The 21,956-nt window shown below is 39.9% G+C and overlaps 1 protein-coding gene across 7 annotated transcripts in view; it reads left to right on the top strand.

Moving 5' to 3' along the window:
• The window catches only part of EVL (Enah/Vasp-like), a 104,293-nt gene that overhangs the window by 40,864 nt on the left and 41,473 nt on the right, over positions 1-21,956 (top strand). For all 7 annotated transcript variants that reach the window (XM_072116166.1, XM_072116169.1, XM_072116168.1 and 4 more), the window contains exons 2-3: positions 12,706-12,874; positions 13,888-14,065. In XM_072116166.1, coding sequence (XP_071972267.1) covers positions 12,706-12,874; positions 13,888-14,065 — 347 coding nt within the window. The remainder of the gene's footprint in view (positions 1-12,705; positions 12,875-13,887; positions 14,066-21,956) is intronic.

The following is a 21,956-nucleotide window of genomic DNA, read 5'->3' as shown; positions in this document are numbered from 1 at the left end:
AATAAAAAAGATAAAACTTTTTGGACCTACTGTCACGGCAGGGATATAGAAGTACACTTAAACTACCAACGCCACCTGCGGTAGCGCAAAGAAATGCCCATATCCGGACAGGAAAATATAAAACGTCACTTTTAATGATAATGGAAATAAAAAGTGGTAGTGTAATAACTGTAAACTACTTCACTTAAGAAACTTCACATTAAAAATACAGGTGCCTATGGCTCTTAGGTGATCTGTAGAAGGCTATAGCGAACAAATGTAGGAAGGGAAATACGCCTGTAGTCAGGAGAATATATACTCTCCACAATGTGTATCAGAGTACTGAGGGTGGCTGAAGTGGCTAAGGAGACTAATACAGTACGTTCCTCGTGTAAAGGGTTATTATATTTAAACCCAGTACAGCAGGTTCAGCAGTGGGGGGATCAGTTAGGATCCCTTCACATACCGAACATAGCTACGTCCCTCAAGTATAATATCTCTGTGCTCACACACTACAATGTGCCAAGCACCTAGCACCTCTTATAGTAGCTGATCCTGATGGAAGTCCAGGCATAGACTCTAGCTGGACCCTGTCAGTATGACCTATCCTACATAGTCACTGAATAGAGCAAGGTATACTGAAAGGAGTCTAGGTAATCCTGCTAATTAAAATAACAAAGAATTAGCCCCCCGACATGTTTCACCGGAGCACCGGCTTCATCAGGGGTCGGGCTAATAGCTAATAGCGTTGGTTTTTATGGAAAATAGACACAACAATACCGTGCTCCTCGTTTATGGGGAGTAAGCGTAAATTACAGAAAATTACACAAATATTGATTACACCCTTAGGCAGTATTTTTATTATTGTCGTATTAAACTTTTATAGCCAGCATCTTCAATGATAAATTGATTGTTACTGGCATTATCATATTCAAGACATAGGAATTGCTTCTTATCGTCCTCTTGGGCTGCGAAGATGTTTATTCAAATAATTTACACAGATAATATCATGAGTCAGGCTGCGCCTTGTGTCCCGTGTAGCATAATTTATGGCAGGACAGGATATTGGTGACAACTATATCTAGAAATATAGATTGTCTTCCTGTCTTGGTTGCTGGTAGTTATTTATTGTTTCTTTTGTTGATCATAAGATTGATATCTAGATAGATCATATCCTTTTAAATGCCAATTTAGGACATCCACCCCAAATAGGTGAGCAGTCTGCAGTCCAGAGCCCAGATACAGATAAAAAAAATCATGTCTAGTAGTACAATCCTAGGATCTTTATAGAAGGTTATGATTGAGGGCACATGTAGTGGAGTCGCTGCAGGTTAGCCGCATGGGAATAGCTGGCGGCTAATCCACAGTGATTTACTGGCACAGCATACCGGATGGGATCTATACATATAATTGCTGAGGATTCTAAGTACATCTTAAAGGGAACCTGTCACCACATTTGCACATACACAGCCAGTGACCGGTTCCTATAGAGCTCTTTTCACTGACTGACCCACTTCTTTTAGCTCAAAATATTTACATCCACATCCATTATCTTCTATTCCTTGGCATCAGATGGGGGCGTGTCCTGCTCGGCCAGCCCCTCCCTTCTAATCCTCCCCATGCCTTTTGCCTCCTTACTGGTCATAGTTCATGTCATGTGACCAGAGTGAGATCATCTCAGGTCTTTTCACCTCTTAATAATAGCAAACTGTACCCCATGCATGTATCTGACCACATGAGGTCCCAGCAGCCTTCATGGGCTTCTACTCCACTCCATCCTCCATGGAGGCTGCTGTGATTTCATCACATTCATGGTGTACTGTTTGCTATTCTTAGAAGGCTGAAGGACCTCCGATGATGTAAAAAATTTGACACAATATTTCCCATCTGTACATAGAGCTTTATATGTCTGTAGTAGAATATTAGCAGATGGTCCCTAAGTACAAGGGGGCAGATCATTGATTTGAGGAAACACAGAGCTGTCAGTCAGAATAATGGGGAGTGGCTCACTGCCAGCCTGAGAGAGAAGAGTCACAGATACCAGACATGAGTCAAAAAAGCTAATTTGCGCATCAGAAAAATTTTTGTAATCAAAGTATTTAAGGTGATATGGGGAGGAGTTGTAACCCTTCATCAGCAGACATTGTTAGTCAGGGAGGTCAAAATCTGGTAACAGGTCCTCTTTAAGTCATAAAATAACATACCTTCCAGCTTTTTGTTGTAAGGAGCAAGCCCCTTACTCCACCCCACACACAATGTAAGAATGTGAGACATTTTTGGCTGATTGTTGCCATGGTTGGAATTGCTGAAGTAAGTCTGCTGCGGACCTGCCACAGGTATTTTAGCATGCAAGTTGGAAGTTGTGGGGGAGACTTGAAGAAGTTTGGTTTTTTTCTTTACCATTTTTGTCATCTACTTTTAGTCTACTTAGGCTTGTTCTTAGCCTGCAAACAATGGATCACTAGTGTCACCCATGTCTAACCAGTTTCTCAGCCATGTATCCGTCATTTGTTTTTGCAAAAAAACCCCAAAAGGATTGCAAATGGCGTCACAAGTTTGTCCTAACTTCTTGAAGGATTACATGTTGTGTTACATATAAACTGATGTTCAAATAAAGTCCACATATGGATGAAACCTGTGTGACATCAGTGTTTTTCACATTCCCGTGGACTTCTATGGGAAAGCCAGCGCTGAAACCATGGACAGGAATAGGACCTGCTCTGAGTTTTATACAGCCTCCACACCAATCCGTGAAAATATTGTTAAAGGAAACCTACCACCACAAATCTACCTATAAAGGTAGATTGGGTGGTAGGTGCATCAATGGGACGTGAGGATAGCCCTTTTAAGGGCTAATCCTCACGTCCCCTCACTTTTTTGGTAACTTTTATTCCACATATATTTAAATTTACTTATGCGGCTACCGGGGCGTGGAGTAGCCGCATATGAGATTACATGAGGCGGCTACTCCACGCCCCGGTACCCACTTTACCCCTCCTACTCACCCATCTTCGGCGCGCAGCTCCGCGCCCTCGTCCGGCGACCCTGCCGTCTGCGCATGCGCAGAAGAGCAGGCCCGCGCCTGCGCGGTCACTGCTCCGAAACAGGCGCGGGCCTGCTCTTCTGCGCATGCGCAGACGGCAGGGTCGCCGGACGAGGGCGCGCAGCTACGCGGAGCTGCGCGCCGAAGATGAGTGAGTAGGAGGGGTAAAGTGGGTACCGGGGCGTGGAGTAGCCGCCTCATGTAATCTCATATGCGGCTACTCCACGCCCCGGTAGCCGCATAAGTAAATTTAAATATATGTGGAATAAAAGTTACCAAAAAAGTGAGGGGACGTGAGGATTAGCCCTTAAAAGGGCTATCCTCACGTCCCATTGATGCACCTACCACCCAATCTACCTTTATAGGTAGATTTGTGGTGGTAGGTGCCCTTTAATGTCTATTGGTCCATTGAAATAAATGTGTAATTTAAAAAAATTTCCATTATAAAAAATAAAAAGGCACGCAAATGGACAAAAACAACTCATGTGTGCATGTAGCCTGATACTAAAGTCTTTTAGTGAAAGCAGTTGACCTAGAGCAGCATTACAGGGGGGTAGTTTTTATCATACAAGCCTTGGTCGGCTCATTGTGGGAGGCTAGTACAGGGAGTCCCCTACTTAAAGGGAACCTGTCACCAGGGACCTAATTTTCACTAAAGACAGGTTGCAGAAGCTTATTACACCTGCAGTGTAAATCTGCCTTTCTAACTTTTCTAAGCATTTGCATTACAATATAATTGTGTGTTATAACTTACTCTTGCATCCTGACAAAATCCTGGGGTAGTCACAGGGGCTGGGCTGTACAGCTTCACCTGCTGCTCCTTCTCAGAGGTCACAGCCTGGAAAGATGACATCAGTGGGGGAGGGGCAAGCTGTACAGGAGCACAAAGATGGAGGCAGTCTGCAGCACAGACAAGTCACATGTTGTTTTTTGAAATGCATCCAAACCAAAGCCCAGCCCCTGTGACTACCCCAGGATTTTGTCAGGATGCAAGAGTAAGTTATAACACACAATTATTTTGTAATGCAAATGCTAAGAAAAGGCAGAGAGGCATTTTTGCACTGCAGGTGTCATGGGCTTTTACAATCTACATAGAGAACATGGCACACACCAAACTGGTTTTCTTTAATTTTTTTATTTTTAGCGTTTTCAACGTATAATTCACACAGTGGAGCCTTCACCGTAGAAATTGAACAAAAGTTATATAATTCTATACAGATCAGAGGTAATATACGACGTTTCGGTCATCACGACCTTTGTCAAGCATGATCTGGCAATGTCTGCAGTAGTAGGTAGGAGAGTGGTGCAGCCTCACCACTCTCCTACCTACTACTGCAGACATTGCCAGATCATGCTTGACAAAGGTCGTGATGACCGAAACGTCGTATATTACCTCTGATCTGTATAGAATTATATAACTTTTGTTCAATTTCTACGGTGAAGGCTCCACTGTGTGAATTATACGTTGAAAACGCTAAAAATAAAAAAATTAAAGAAAACCAGTTTGGTGTGTGCCATGTTCTCTATGTGGATTATGGATGGACTGAGAATCCTACATTGAGCACCACCCATACATGGTGTGCGGTCACTACTGTTTCTACGGGCTTTTACAATGTCTTTAGTGAAAATTAGGTCCCTGGTGACAGGTTCCCTTTAAGGAGACCTGCGTACAGACGCCCCCTAGTTAAAGACGGACCCCTCTGCCCACTGTGACCTCTGGAGAATTTCTCTGGATGCTTTACTATAGTCCCAGACTGCAATGATCTGCTGTAAGGTGTCTGTAATGAAGCTTTATTGATAACCTTGTTTGCATGACAGCACACAATTTTGAAACTTATAAAATATACAGTTTTGACTTACATACAAATTAATCGTAAGAACAAAGTTATGTAACCTGTCTTGTAGGTAACCCAGGGACTACCTGTACATGGTCAGACATTTTTGTACATGCATTGCATACTCGCCGTTTTGGCCCTGCCTTTTGAGTATAGTGGATGGAGGTAGATTGAATACACATAAGAGTTTCCAGTTATTGTAGTGGTTACACAACGTTGAAGAATGGAAGTGAAAACTGGATGACCACGTTACCACAGAAGTTGTCACTTTTTCTCATGACATCTAAATACAGTAGAGTGGAGGCCAGTAGGTGACTGTACTGTAAGTCTTCTTCCCATCGAGGGGTTATCCCAACACCCTGCTTGCTACCCCATGCTCTGTGGTCTGTGGTAGGGATAAATTCTTTGAATGGCTCATAAACCAGCAGATCCATCAGCCTTGTGCAAGTGGTTGTTCTACTTTTACAGAAATCTTTCAGGTTTTATCCCTCAATGTCTAATTATCCATAGAAGCTGTGATTCTAGTCAGTGCCCAGCTGGTGCCAGTAGTAACATCTGTTATATTAGATGAATAGCGGTTTCCATTTTTGTAATATAACACTGGTCATGATGAGTTTTGCCAAGTTACAGCGATTCAGTAGCATCTGCCGCCTTGCCAGTAAATTTCCCTGACTACTGTTCCATGTAGGCTTCGAGCCATCCAGTGACTTCATGTTATTCATGCTTGGCGGATATTCTTCATAGGAATTTGTAATCAGTCACATGATGCCCACTTGGATTCATTCAGATGTCATATGTTTCTGGAAAGCTGGGTAGAAATTTGACCATTACAATATGGCTACCCAATAAGGCTATTAAATTGTTCCTATATGAGTGTTAATATTCAAGCAGGGAATAAAGAGACCTTCATGTCATTCAGTATCCATAAGCCGGGAAACAACCCCACTGAGCTATTCTGGCAGACACATTTTTGTAGGGGGGTCAGAATTCCCTCTTATGTGAAATCCCACCCATTAACCTATAAAAAAAATCTCCACCAAATCCATGTGAAGAGCAGAGAAGAATCCTATCTACCTGAGATGAGTCAAGTTTCGAGGCTATATTTGTTTCTATATCACTTCTTTTGGTTTCTTATTAATATAAGGATGTCATCTTCCATATCAGATGAGTCTCGTGCTACAGAACCGAAGATCCAGACAGTTACAATAGACATATGTAAAAACTGGATTTTTATCTGCGGCTCACATTTCCAACTATGTCTTTAACTGTATGTTTCTCTGTTTCTGTAAAGCACAGAGCCACAAGCCTAATGTGATCTGAAAGATGAGATTCTTATCTATCATATATCATATCATATCTATCAACACCAAAAGCATGTCGCAGCCTCCAAGCTTGATGCATCACTGACAAATATGACCTTTCTCTGCTAATTTTAACATGTGTTTGGAGGAGATTTTTTTCAGGTAAACTGGTGAGATTTCACATATAAGGGTGAAGACACACATGGCGTTTTTGGGCCGTTTTTACTAAGTGCGTTTTCAGATCGTTAAAAACGTATGCGTTAACAAACGCATCCGTTTTTTAAAAACGCATGCGTTTTTGTCCGTTTTTCATTGCGCAATTTCGGAAAAACTGACAAAAACGCATGCGTTTTCAAAAACCGCATGCGTTTTTAAAAACGGATGCGTTTTTAACGATCTGAAAACGCACTTAGTAAAAACGGCCCAAAAACGCCATGTGTGTCTTCACCCTAAGAGGAAGTTCTAGAAAGGAAATTTCATGTCATACCTGATGGGACTAGTGGCTTTATTTGGTAAAATCCAGTGTATAGAAGTTTATTTTATTTCTGCTTATCACCCAACTTTCCCTAGATATTAGACTATGCCAAACTAGTAAAGACATTGTGAACATGGCCGTTCTCATTCATTGCAGAAAAAGAACCCTTGAGAGAAATTCTGGGAATGGGTAAAGTCTAGCCAAGCCTCCTGGAAATAGACTGGAGACTGTGGTCTGGCCTGGAGAGGGATACAGATATTTTACTGCTGGCACTGGCTACCTAAGACTGAATATGAACAGGGTGTTACCTAGACACAAAAGGGTTAATCTGAGAGGAAGCTTATATGGAAGTTGTCTATGAGCTGAGCAGTCACTACTAAAATAGCGACAAGCACGAGGAAAAGAAGCTTGTAATTCTAGCAGATTCACTAGTCGGTTTTCTTCTTTTTTTTCCTGCACTGAAAAATAGAGTAGGATGTGATGAAACCTCCAAACCCCGCACAAAATATTTTTGGAGCTGTAGTTTCTATAATAAGCAGTCATAAATGCTTATGTTTATCAGGTAGTGGTCAATGCCAGTGAGCTGCAGCTTAAAGGAACACTCCAGTCAAAGCTAAGTCAATAATACGTGGTGCAGGGCCTATAGCGAGGAGCATGACCCATTCTCATTGTATTCCTAGAACCTTGCTAGAACCTAGAGGCCTAGTAGTAATCTACAAGAGATTGTAGCATTGCCATTGTGAATGTATTACACGCGGGGGTTAACTCCCTTATCCATATGGGGCAATTAACTTAGCAACTACCCAATTACTGCTTATTTATTACAAACCAAAAAGAAAAAAAACAATTACAACAACATACATAGACTCACTTGATGAATTAAAAGTAGACAACCAAGTCAAAGACAAATTGTAATGGTAAATTCCCCCTGTTGCATTTTTTAACCAATCAAAGCCCAGGGCTCATATTAATGACCTGTGTCAAAATAGAAAATGAGCTGTGATTGGTTGCTAGAAGCTGATCTGTGATTTGATGCCACATTTGACTGCCACAGCAGCAGCAGACAATGTCTCCTGTAGATGGTGGTTAATAAGTGGATTTTGGAAAGCATAGAGCGAAAATTGGACTTTAAACCTACTCTATGATGTTATCTGAGTCACAGGGAGCAGCAATGTAAATGGTTATTTGGAACCTGAAGATGCGGATTCCTTTAGCGGACCTACACACATACATACATACACGCATACATACATACACACACACACACGCATACATACATACACACACACGCATACATACACACACATGCATGCATACACACACACATGCATGCATACACACACATGCATTCATACACACACATGCATACATACACACACATGCATACACACACATACATACATGCACACACATTGTTGGAATAATAATACTGTATGCAACAACTACTTTTGTATGTATTACATGTATGAGCCTTTGTCTAGGGATATTGTCAATGTTAATAAAGTTAGGCTGTCAAAGAAATAAAAAAAAAAAGGAAATCTCTCTGAGACAGGAAGAGACAGCACAGACATCTTTCCATGCTTGCTGCAGATGGACTGATAGCAGTACAGACATGTTATCCTGTATGCTGAGAAATTCTGTGAGTTCTGTTCATAAATAAAGTTCCTTTTTACTATTCCACTACTGGAGAATGATCTGCATAATCTGCTGCTAACACACATACATACATACACGCACACATACATACATACACACACACATACATACATACATACATACTCTCAGCTTTATATATTAGATGTGATAAGCAAGTGGCACTTTGTTTTCTGTACAGTCTATTTTAGGGTCAGCTGTTGACATCAGCAGCCATATATAACAAGGGTGTACGTACCATAGAGGCAGCACATGCAGCAGGCGGGGGTTGATGAGAAGAAGGGGCCCAGCTCAGGTTATTACAGCAGCATAAGTATTCAGAGGGGTTATACAAAGCACCAAGCTGCTGTGTAATGGCAATAACTGGCAACACCACAGCTCTATGGATCCCATTGATGTATAACGGCTAGCACTGTATATATCATACTATATATCTAAGTATGGTATCCACGTCATTGTACTGACCCATAGAATAAAAATTTTGTAGCCTACAAGTTCTATTGGATAAAACTGGCAGCTGCAGGGCGCTCCTTCCCTTCTGCGTCTCGCTGTGCGCCCATACAACAAATAATGTCCACATGTGAGGAGTCTCTGTACTCAGGAGAAATTGCATAACACATTTTTAGATGGGTTTTCTCTTTTTATCTTTTGGAAATGTGAAAATTTTAGGGCTAAACTAATGTATTACCGACAAAAATTAGACCATTCTAAATTTCATTACCATTTTGTTTTAATTACTATGCAGCACTCAAAAGGTGAAAAATCTTCCTAAAAGCAGTTTTTAACAGTTTCAAGGGTGTACTTTTGAAAATGGGGGGATTCATAGGAGGATTCTAATAATTTTATATTTCAAACTCATTTAAAACAAAAATGATCACAAAAATGTCCACAAAGTACAAATTTCGGGATAACAAAAATATTAAATTCAGTTCCATTTGTAAGCTGTCTAATGTCATAAAAGAATAAAAGGACTTTTAAAAAATGATGAAAACATAAAGTTAAGATATGGGAAATGTTAGTTTTACCACCCAAATCAGTTACTTACTATCTCGAAAGCAGATCAAATTTTGAAAATGAGAAATTTCTCCAAAACATTAGCACATTTTAGTTTTTTTCATTAATAAACGCAAAACATATCAACCAAAATTTACAACTAAAATGAAGTACAACGTGTCACGAGAAAACATTCTCAAAATCATTTTGGTAAGTTAAAGTGTTCAATAGTTATAACAATATAAAGCGACACATGTCAGATTACAAAAACAAGAGGCTGAGACTGCCTGTGTCTTGAAGGGGTTAAACTTAGTCTGCAGACAGTAGAGGGCGCTATTGTCTTGTGACCAGATTTGTTGACTGTTACAGATATGTTAATAGTTATTCTTTTGACCAAGTTACAAGATTGTTGGATCCTCGCTCTTTATGACACGAAGGGGGACATGAGTCTTTTTTTCTGCTAGTTTTATTGTCTAATTTTTGCGGCTTTTGTCTTTTTTCAACTTTTCACTCCGACTTTTGCTGTGGTTTTTCAGGTGCACCTTGTGTATCTTTATTTTCCAGATGTTCCGTGCGACTTTTCACTTAAATATCACTTTTTTTTTGCGACTTTTTAGGCGCAAATCAGCACCTGGTCCAGGGCAGGTGCAAAGGAAGGATTTTTTCATGGACCCGGTTTTAACATGTAAATTGGAATTATTTCAACATGCTTTAAATGTTTAAAATTTTGCACATGAACCTGTTAGGCATTGAAAGTTTGGGCTGTTTTTTTTTTTTTGCATTTACATTTTATTGAAATGTATTGGTTACTAAGTGTGAGGTCACATGTGGCAGTAACACATGCGTTTTCAAATGCATCAAAACAGTAGAGAAGAGTAGATTTGCCCAATTACATTGGTTTGAACATGGCATTTACAAAACGCATGAGTTAACACAATGTTAACAATATTTTACCATTGTGTTAACAAAACATTTGTTAACACTATAATTGCATGTGTGTTAACATCTTGTAAGCACATGTATTTTGTACAATGTAATTAGGCAAATCTCCTCTTCTCAGCTGTAATGAGTTTGAAAACGCATGTGTTAACACCATGTGTGACCACAGAATAATATGTCGTCATCTCCCTGGGGTGTGACAGAGTGCTTAAAAATGCAGGCACAGCCTCAAATCCAAAATTTACAATAGTGTCCACTCCTGTATATAACCCCCTCACATGGCTTGTGTCCTCTCCTGTATATAACCCCTCACATGGCTTGTGTCCTCTCCTGTATATAACCCCTCACATGGCTTGTGTCCTCTCCTGTATATAACCCTCTCACATGGCTTGTGTCCCCTCCTGTATATAACCCCTCACATGGCTTGTGTCCTCTCCTGTATATAACCCTCTCACATGGCTTGTGTCCCCTCCTGTATATAACCCCCTCACATGGCTTGTATCCACTCCTGTATATAACCCCTCACATGGCTTGTGTCCCCTCCTGTATATAACCCCTCACATGGCTTGTATCCTCTCCTGTATATAACCAGTCACATGGCTTGTGTCCTCTCCTGTATATAACCCCTCACATAGCTTGTGTCCTCTCCTGTATATAACCCCTCACATGGCTTGTATCCTCTCCTGTATATAACCCCCTCACATGGCTTGTGTCTACTCCTGTATATAACCCCCTCACATGGCTTGTATCCTCCCCTGTATATAACCCCCTCACATGGCTTGTGTCCTCTCCTGTATATAGCCCCTCACATGGCTTGTGTCCTCTCCTGTATATAACCCCCTCACATGGCTTGTATCCTCTCCTGTATATATTCCCCTCAGTGGCTTGTGTCCTCTCCTGTATATAACCCCCTCACATGGCTTGTATCCTCCCCTGTATATAACCCCCTCACATGGCTTGTGTCCTCTCCTGTATATAGCCCCTCACATGGCTTGTGTCCTCTCCTGTATATAACCCCCTCACGTGGCTTGTGTCCCCTCCTGTATATAACCCCCTCACGTGGCTGTGTCCTCTCCTGTATATAACCCCCTCACATTGCTTGTTTCCATTTGGATTTGAGACATTTGCAACAAAAAGTCTAAAAAAAAAGCCAAAACTTGCGCCTGCCAGGATAGGAAAAACTGAACATGTATCACAAGTAAAAAGACAGGATCATACATAAGACCTTCCAAATGTCTCAATTACACACCAAAGATACATGTCCCCCAATGGCTCCAGTATTTAGTGAATAATATATCTAATGGCCTTTGTTGTTTACATATCTAGTTAGGTTGAGATACTTTTAAGATAACCCTCTTATTTATAGCATGTGCAATAAGTAGCGGTTACCTTTATCGTGATATAATCATGGCATGTGACATCTTACAAGGAAGAAATGTGTAAATTCCTGCGCACATTTCTTTGTAGGTTGATAAACCAAGTATCTTATAGTAAAAGTTTTTTTCCCACAATAAAGTGGATAGTAAGGCGCTTGATTACCTCTCATGTAGATAGTTTCACACTTTATATATCGGTGGACGCTCGGATCATCTGACCGATTAGCAGATATCCAAAGCAAAAGCAAAAAAACATCCATCGTCCCAAAAATCTTTATATTTTTATTTGCCACAAATGTTAAAATCCATAAAATCATTGTATGGGCATACAGACATGGCGATTTCCAGGTGGGGAAAAAAGTATGGTCTGCCATTGTATATATTTCATGGTTCTGACCTTCTGTCCCCACCACTATTACTATCCCCTAAGTATATAAGTGGATGCTATGCAGTGTCCTAACACATCCTGAAAGTGGTACTGTACTATAATTAATATTCATACACATAAGAATATACAGCTGTAGCCGTAGTGAGCTCATGGAAACTACAGTGCAATGCTTTTAGCTTTACTGAGCGTGGGGAATTGTAATTGTAAATTGTAAATATTCTCCATTTAGTGAAAGCCTACAAAAGCCATAGTTATTATGCAAAAAAAAAAAAAAAATTGTAGTGTGCAGGAAAACTAACTGTTTCTGTCCAGAATGACAAGTAGTACTGGGCATATGTCCAAAATGCAGAAAAAAATGACAAAGCAATTGGTTCCGGATATAAAAAGCAGGAGGTTAAGCCGTGCATTCTCCCTATATACATACATAGGCAGGTGTCTTACTGAGAAGGACTAGAGGTGGGACGCTGAGCCATCTGTGGACCAGCTGGGAACCACTGTGGTCGCTATTGGAAGAGTACATGCTCAGTAACCTCATATTAGACACCAGCTGCAGGTGGACTTCTCTCAGTAACCTTTGTATTGTGTGAATGGTGGCAAGTTTATTTTGGGGAAGTAGGGAAGGTGCATTGTTCTTTACCCCTGTCTCTGTATCTCAGATATGTATCCGCATTCTCTGCCGTACTGAAGAAATGGCTAATTCTGTTTTCTTTTTTATGCTTTCAGCGAACAGAGTATCTGCCAAGCTCGTGCTTCTGTCATGATCTACGATGACACCAGCAAGAAATGGGTGCCAATCAAACCGGGGCAGCAGGGCTTCAGCCGGATTAACATTTACCATAATACTGCCAACAACACCTTCAGAGTAGTCGGAGTGAAACTGCAGGATCAGCAAGTATGTACACTGCAAAAATGTGGCATATTTAAAAGCCTAAAATGTTCTCAAAATGTATTCTCAGTAATAAACTTGTCTTCAATAGGCTCAGAGCTCCCCCTAGTGATGGCTGCAGGTAGCAAGAATTTTATCCAGTGGTCAGAATTCCTTCACAACTTCCACTGCAGCCAGTAAGCGATATAGCTGCTGCTCCCCAATTCTGAAACTATAACTTCTCATTAAGAAGCATAACTCATGGATTGCTGCAGCTCAGCCTGATATTACCAGGGAAGGGATAGATTTCCCTGCTTGGTGCATTTGCCAGTAGTCCCCAATTTGCTGGGATTATTCAGAATTTTTTTTAAGAAGCTATAAAATATTCACCGGGCCTTAATGGAAAAAAATGTAAAGCCCCAATAAGTTTGTTACCACTCCCTGCTAGCATTGCACGAGCTGTGTACGCTGAATTCTTGTAAAATGATGAGACCTTCAGGAATAGTCCCATTTCGCAGGAGACTTACACCATGTAGCATATATGTGCCCCATGATGCAATGGTGTTAAAAATTTATAGATAAGGGTTAATAATAGCTGAGTCTTCTTATCAATTTTTGCTCAGTTCTTTTTTTGGGGAGGATACATGGTTCCTGTGTTGTGCATACATTTAAATGTATACATATTTGTATATTTGCACATACAGCTCATCTGTAACTACTGAAAAATCCTAGAGATTTATTTTATTGTTGGCCCCCTAAAAAGCCTTGTGTTTAATTTGGAGGTAAAGAGGGCTGCCCAATAACAGTGGCACGCCTGACTCTGGGTTTTATATTGTATTTAAACTGAACCAAACTACAGTACCAAAGACAACCTGTACATAAGTGTGGCACTGTTTTTTGGAAGTAGACAGCCATTTTTTTGTTTTCAAATCCTGGGAAGCAATGCGCCCACTGCCATTACTTAAGTCCTAGCCTCTTTGTGTTCTGTAACTTTCGATTAGGATCCTGCCATTGTGTAATATCACGTTTCTTCCTTTCAGGTAGTCATAAACTATTCACTTGTGAAAGGCCTGAAATATAACCAGGCAACGCCAACCTTTCACCAATGGAGGGATGCCCGGCAGGTGTACGGCTTGAACTTTGCAAGCAAAGAAGAAGCCACTGCTTTCTCCAATGCCATGCTGTTTGCGCTCAATATCATGAACTCACAAGATGGAGGTAAAATAATGAATGTTGTATAAAAAAGCTGAGGAAAGGATTTAATTTAGTTGCGTTACTTGCTGAGGGTCTACCACAGTTGTTTCCAGTCTTCTCTGTGGGATTAGCAGGCCGTGTACATGTTACCTACACTGATGCGACGAGACCTATCCCGACTGAATTGGGGGCTCCAAAATCGTGGTGAATAAAAATTGCTATTCCGGTATAGTGCCAAATAATTTTCCAGAATAAGTTACATTGGGTATATGGAAACATCTCAGTAGGAATCTTTGCAATTATAAAAGCAGATAGGGAATTGGTAGGATATGGGAACCTGTCATTAGGTGAAAAGGTGACATTCTGATGACAGGTTCCCTTTAATGTCTGACACAAGTAGTGATAATGTTAAAGGGAATCTGTCACCAGGGACCTCATTTTCACTAAAGACAGGTTGCAAAAGCATGCTACAGCTGTATTGTAAATATGCCTTTTTGCCTTCTCTACGCATATACATTGCAATATAATTGTGTGTTATAACTTACCTTGCACCCTGACATAATCCTGTGTGTAGTCCCAGGGGTTGGGCTTTGGTTTACATGCATTTCAAAAAACAGCTCGTGACTTGTCTGTGCTGCAGACACCTCAACTCTCAGCAACCACCTTTGTGCTCTTGTACAGCTCTTCCTGCTCCTCCACAGAGCTCACAGCCTGGTAAGCTGACATCAGGGGGAGAGGGAGGGTCTGTACAGGAGCACAAAGGTGGGGGCTGAGAGCTGAGGAGCTCTAGCACAGACAAGTCACATGTTGTTTTTTTAAATGCATCCAAACCGAAATCCAACCCCTGGGACTACAAAGAGGATTCTGTCAGGGTACAAGGTAAGTTATAACACACAAGTATATTGTAATGCAAATGATTAGAAAGGTTAGAACGGCACATTTGCAATGCAAATCAATGGACTTCTGCAACCTGTCTTTAGTTAAAGTGAAGACCCTGGTGACAGGTTTCCTTGGATGCCTGCAGTCTTGTTTGGCTGAGGGCAGTGAAACTACTAAGAACTGAGTTTTCTCTATGCAGAGCATTTCAGGAGCACTTTTCTCAAGTCTATCAAACTTTATGCATCCCATTACTTAGCAAGCTGTAGAATACAATTCGCTTGCCGATGGCAGATCTTTTTTATACAGTTTTCAGGGTCCTGATGCTGGAAATGTGAAAATTATGTCATCCTTGCAATTTCTGTGCTTATGTAAAGTATTAACTTTTATATCATATATCAACATATATCAGTAATGCATATAAAAACTAAGGAAAAATATTTTTGCACATTGGTTACTATTGAAGTGTTTAATAATGAATTAGGAAATTAAAGAAAAAACACTGCGAAGTCCGGTCTATCACATGTTACATCTTACTTTGTAATACTTTGTGCATATATTAACCGTTCCTATGGGAAAAAATTTTAAAAAAATTTCAGAAGCAGTGTGTTTTCTGAACTGTTAAAGGGAACCCGTCATAAGAAATTGGCCTCATAAACCACTACTAGTATAGTGTCAAGCAGTTGAACAGTTTCTAGACCATATGCCTTATTGTCATGGCATAATCTGGAAAATCAACTTTGAAGTGAGATGTTAGTTAGATGTATAAAGTCAGGGAGGCAGAGAGTTTAACACTGAAGTCAAGCTCTCCCTGCCTTTGAACACCTCCTCATGCACCAGACTTCAGGAGATCAGATCAATGATTTCCCCGGGACACAGATCCATCAATTACAGTGAAGTGAACGTTCTAAGGCAGGAAAAGTTTGACTTCAGTAGTAAACTCTCCGCCTCCTTGACTTCATAAAACCAATTTAAATCTCACTTCAAAGTTGATTTTCTGGATGATGTCACCACACCAAGCCATGAAAGAAACACCATCTAGAAGCTGCTCAGATGCTTGAAAACATACTGCTAGTGGTTTATTTGGCCAATTTCTTATGACAGGTTCCCTTAAAAGTAGGTGAGTGGGTAAATAAAACAACTCACTTTCCAAAAGAATCATCTACCTTCAATATGTTTCCTAAGCAACTTATCCAGCGAATCTTGTTGAGAATGGTCTTGTTGGAAGATAGCAAGTGACTGCACCCATGCTTACAAAGATTCATACGTGTACCAATATTTGACATATGTCAACGTCTCAGATGAATCACATTGTGATCACCAGTAAATGGATAGGCTTCGGTCTTAAAAGCGTGAACACCTCACTCAAATGTGAACCTAAACAAGTAGTGGTAAGCAGCATTACGGTTAGTCTTGTTATAATCTGGGTCCATTGATGCCCCACTAGTGTCCATAGGAAGTGATTGCCTCTGCCGCAAGTATGAGTAGGAATTGGATCTGCCCTGTTGCAATGTGGGCAGTCAGCACATTCCTGGCGCAGTGATCTGTGAACATGCCCAATAAAAGTCGAAGGAGCTGAGTATTAGCCACAGTCTATGTGGCTTACTCATGGCCAAAGCACACTGGAAGGAATTCATTAAGACCGGCATTTAGAATGGCAGTTTTAAAATTCCACCGCTGGCGCAAACTCTGTCAGTTCCGATCTTTAGACCAGATCGTAACTGGCTGAGTTTGTTGCTATAGTCTCCTCCGGTTTAACTGCAGAAACTATAGTACATGTGATGAGCAGGCGTTCACGCCCCGTTCCCCCGCTGTCTCCGCCCCGGCATGGCCATAGTGGCGTGTGGGTCGGAAAAACCTCCAAAACCAACAGGGATAGGGAGATCCATGTGGATTTTTTGTCACAAAACTGCTGAAGGTTCCATAATGAATCTCCCCCACTGTGTATGAGGCTTAGTGTCTCAGACAGGGAAGAATTTTACCATAATATTCATGTATTGACCAAAAAAATTAAATAACAATTAAAATGATCAAAATTTAATAAAATAAAATGTAAAAAAATAATAACTTTAAAACATGTAAAATAAAAGTTATGAGTTAAGAAAATGAAGACTTTCGTCGTCACCCCCAGCCATATATTTCTTTCTACATCCTATCCTACCCGTTCCTTTTCAGCATTTTAGTCTGACCAGTGACACGTGATGCTAGCTATAGGGAGGCTAGGTCTGATCCTGAACACACAGCTCCTGTTTCAGCCTCTGGAGTCTGCCTATTCGAATACATATATGGTCTAGCTGGACTCCTCTTCGCTTTTCCTGTCACCACTGCCCTGATTGGAGAACTTTCTGTCCAAAATATCCCTGGGAGACTTTTGTGGGCTTAATTCTTGGCTTGTTTTCAATAGGTATTTTCTGTTGGTGTCTTCAATTTGTATACATGGAAATTCCTTATTTTACCTGAATTCTAATACAAGACAAGGATCTTTTCTCCCTGATGTGTCTTCTGGAGTTATTATTGGTCCTGTTCTGTTTCAATGACCATCCTGCGTGGTCCTACTTGGCTGAAAATTTTAGTAATTTAATATGCCAGGTCAAAGGTCCCAGGAAGGCCGGCTCAAACAAATCAGCTTGGCCACTATCAACCTGACCTGTGAGTATGCTTCCACTTAACCCCTTAATGACTTAGCTTAATATTATGCTGTAAATCTGATGCATTTGCACATTTAAAAAAAGGTCTCATTACTATAAATTATCCTTTTCTTCAACACATGAATGGGTCATTGCAAAGAATATCTTGATTTTTACCCTTCTAAAAGTATGGTAAAAACAATAACAATTTTAAATATTTACATTTTAACTAATGAATAACTTTAGTTAATTTCACTAAAATAATGACTACTGTTGTAAAGCTGGAAGAATTTACTGTGACCTATCTATCTCTGGGTTTTGTTGCCTTTTCCATATTCTTTATATTATCTTGTTCCACACCACTGCTCTTCCCTTTCCCAAATTCACGACAGTGTTGTCAGCAGAATCCCGTTCAAAGAAAACAAATAGGTTCAAAATATTCAAGAGAAAACGAATACAAATTAGCATGACCAATAATAGTGCCAACAATAACACATCTTAATATGCATAGATATAGCAATGTTACACATTATGGATATATGAACATTAATGGTTATAATTATATAGAAAAATCTAGCATAATATTGACATTGTTATTACAAATTATTATTGTTATCACCATTGTTATTTTACATAACTTAATTCATTAAATTAAGGTACAAATTTATCTTTTTTTTTCATACATATATAATATATTTCACCTTATTCTCTTCACCTTTTCGGCAAGCTTCAAGTTTTTATCTGATCCTTTTTTGACGGATTGTTTTCACATGTTCAAATTGAAGCCTTCTGTTTTCATCCTGCTGCTTTTTATTTTTACATCTGAAAGATAAGATGCAGTTTTCTTATAAGCAAAAAAATGGACACCTGATTGGAGGAAGTTTTATGCTTCTACCTTGCCCTTGACTGTAATGGTGCAAGAGATGGAAACAGAAGACGTATGTCAAAAATGGACATGACGAGAAAACAGGCCACTGTGTACTGTTGTACAATGAGGCATATTAAAGTTCTGTACAAACGCCAATTTATAAGAAGTCAGAACATAAAACTCTGTGGTCTATTGAACCCTACTGTCTGCTATATGGCATGATGATTCTTCATCAGTCTCCCAGAAAAAATAAATATAATATTGCTGAGATTTGAAGGAGCTTGATAATATGGCGCCATATGGTGTCGTAAAACGGCAGTACAAACAAATGAAGCTTTAGGAACTCCCATTACTCTGCCTGCACATGGATAATGTGTCTCCCTACCCTACAAATATAAGCGATCACTAATCCATTGAGATAAATGCTAAAAAACACACAAAGTGGTTTCATAATGTTACATAAGAGGCATGAAATGAAGTTTTTGATTAAATGTGACCCGAGGTGTTCTACACACCAGAGTGTTGAGCCGTAAGCATGTGCTAAAAATATTTGCCAATAAGCTCAGTAAAACAGAAATAGATGGTTGTATTTAGAGCAGTGGAACTCTAGAAGAGAATCCCGCTTTCATTGCAGGCAAAGTGAAAAGGAGGAAATTCTCTTCAGTTTTCTGCAGAAAGATATCCAGATGCCATTGGATAAAGTTTTCATTGTACTTATTCTAGTGTAGTTATCTCACAACTATTCTTATGGTGTACACTATTGAGCAGTGTTTACTATGGATGTGTCTTACATGTAAAATAATGCTACTTTCTGAATATTCTTGATTATAAATCCCTTACTGTAGTGTGTATACAGTTCCATTGCTGACTTATGTATATTCCTGGTTACATATAACAAATCTATTGAGTAGGCTGATTGTAATCTCTGTTACCCCCTCTTCTACAGGCAATATAGGGGTTTAGGGGCAGAAGTGGAAAGGGCATCTATAGCATTGGGGTATTTCACATGGCTGCTATGAGACCCTTAGGAATAAGTCCTATTTCCTTTACCGTTGGCAAGGCCACTGTAGGATTTCCCATCCCTGGAAGAGATGCATTGTTGTTGTTTTTATGTCACAGGGTTAGGAAATGGCCCCACGAAAAGGGAGTGGTTATGCAAACACATGCCAAAATCTGGGACACAATTTTTTTTTACCCAATTTCCACATGTTTTACTGAAGAGCAGAGTGGCCACATGACCACAGAATTATACTTTAAACAGGGTTACTAGTAGTATGTTAATATGAAAACACAATGGTGGTCATTTCTCTTTAGTCAGGATATTTGTGACTGTCTCTTTTTAGCTATTCCAGGTTTTGGACGCATTTGTTTTATCTTAGAGACTCATATATCAGGCAGCTGAATCTGTGGGGTTTTGGTGACTTTTTATTCAAAAGTCGCAAACTCTTCTGTAATCCCTTCTAAAGTTTTTCCTAAACATGATCAGGACTGGAGTTTGTTTTCAACTTTTTTTTAACACGATTTGCACCAAAATTGTGCCAATTTACCGTAGTTTGTGCCAAAAATGCACAAAAAGGCACATTTTTTATACATCTGGATTTTAAAGATATATCAGGTGCATCACCTCAAAATTTTTGCTCATCTACATTTGCCAGGTGGAAAAGTCACAAAGCTTGGCACAATTATGCAAATGCACCTAAAAAAGGTTGCAAATATAAAAATAAAAAAAAGAGAAGCCTAAGATAAATGACACCAGTGGCCTTCATAGAAGCTGTATACAAATAGTTTTGTTTTTTTTTCTAATTACTGTAAGTCCCTTTGTAAGGGGTCTTACAGCAATTGATAGAGAAAGATAATTGGAACAAGAGAGAAAGATAGTTGGAGGTATATGTGCACCCACAAGCTACAATTATTTGTCTTATGTTCCCAATATGAGAAAAAAAGGGAAAACTCCACAAAAATCCCCATTTAGTTTCAGTTTTTGCATTTGCCAAATGTTGTTATTTTCCTTCACATGTCATAGATTTGTTGTGGGACTATAACGGCCTCTTTCTAAAAGACTATTTCATTAGCAATCCATTGAGCAACCTCAGTAAGAGGATCTCTTGGCTGGCATTTTCATTGTCCATGCTCCTTTGTCTAGCGATCCGGATACTTCCCAAGAGACCACATTTGCTCTCCAGGAGACTGGATAATGATGGATAAAAAGTTATTACAGGGGTTTTCATTTGTTGATTCACTCTAAGTAAATTCTTAACCCATTAAAGCAAAATATGATAAATGTACAACCCATTGGTCCAGTCTCAGTCCCAGATTAGCAATTGACAGTGGAGTATCACGTAAAAAAAATGGTGACTCATTAATTGAAGCATAAGTTTTGGGAAGGGGCGCAGAATACTATTGCAAAAGGTGAAAACTCTAAAGTAAAGTGAATATCCGATCAGAGAGATCTATACCTAGATGTTATACTTACCTGTTATTTAAGTCATTCAGGCCACTGACCTGAACAGCTCCACGAGGATTGAGCTGTGAATTATGATGACAGTTCCCTTGCAGTCAAAGGAGGGTACTCATCACATAGCCCCGCCGAGCCTCTGGGCGCAGCTGGATACATTAATGTAAAAAGTCACCGGCTGCAGCTAGTGCAAGCGGCGGCTAGTGTTGTACTGTGGTTTCAGTGCATATAGGTTGGTAGTTACTAGTTACCGCTTAACGTTGAGCAGTATGACAATGCGGCCCAATAAAGGTTGTTCACCCCTGTCCTCAGATCAGGAATAGACCATGATTTTTCCAAATTCTTATGAAAAATATTCATCACATACTGCATTTATCAAACGGTAGCAATTTATTATATAGTTTTGAAGTCAGAGTCAATCCATTTTATCACGGCTCCACCAAAATCAACTCCGAATCCAGAGTTGTAAACAGATTATTTGAGAGTATTTGTTTATAGTCATTAAGTCACCCCATAAACTTTTATTTCCATCCCCAAGTTTGTATTCTAATCCACCCATTCCTTTAACCCCTTACCGACGTTTGATGTATTAGTACATCGGCTGCGGGTGTCTGAGCCCTCTCCATACAAGGTGGGTGCTGCATATTGCAGCAAACACCCATCGGTAAAAAGCCAGTAAAAAGGTGCGTGGGAACCAACATCTTGGCTTAGATCATCGGTCCCCGTGGCAGGAACAGCCTTGGGTGTTTGTAAGACCTGAGGCTGTATGTTTTCTGCCCATTTGTTACAATGTGCCAGTGGTGCATTATTATAAATGGTCAGTAAAATCCCAGTATAGTTCCATACTATAGAATGGCAGCATATGGATCAGTCAGACAACTTAGGGTTAAAGTATCCATGGGGGTCTGAAAAATAGTAAAAACTAAATTTAAAAAGTTAAAAATAAATAAATTAAAACAATATAAAAATTCAAATCACCCTCCTTTCTCTAAACAGTAAAAATCATGTTAGGTATCAAAATATAATTGCGGTTATTCCCTGGGGGTTAACCCTGTAACAGAAAATAGTGGCCAAAGTTGACAATGCCAC

Source organism: Engystomops pustulosus, chromosome 7 (genome assembly GCF_040894005.1).
Source record: "Engystomops pustulosus chromosome 7, aEngPut4.maternal, whole genome shotgun sequence".
Lineage (NCBI taxonomy): Eukaryota > Metazoa > Chordata > Amphibia > Anura > Leptodactylidae > Engystomops > Engystomops pustulosus.
The sequence above is the reverse complement of the archived record's forward strand: the minus strand, read 5'-3'. Positions and strand labels throughout refer to the sequence as shown.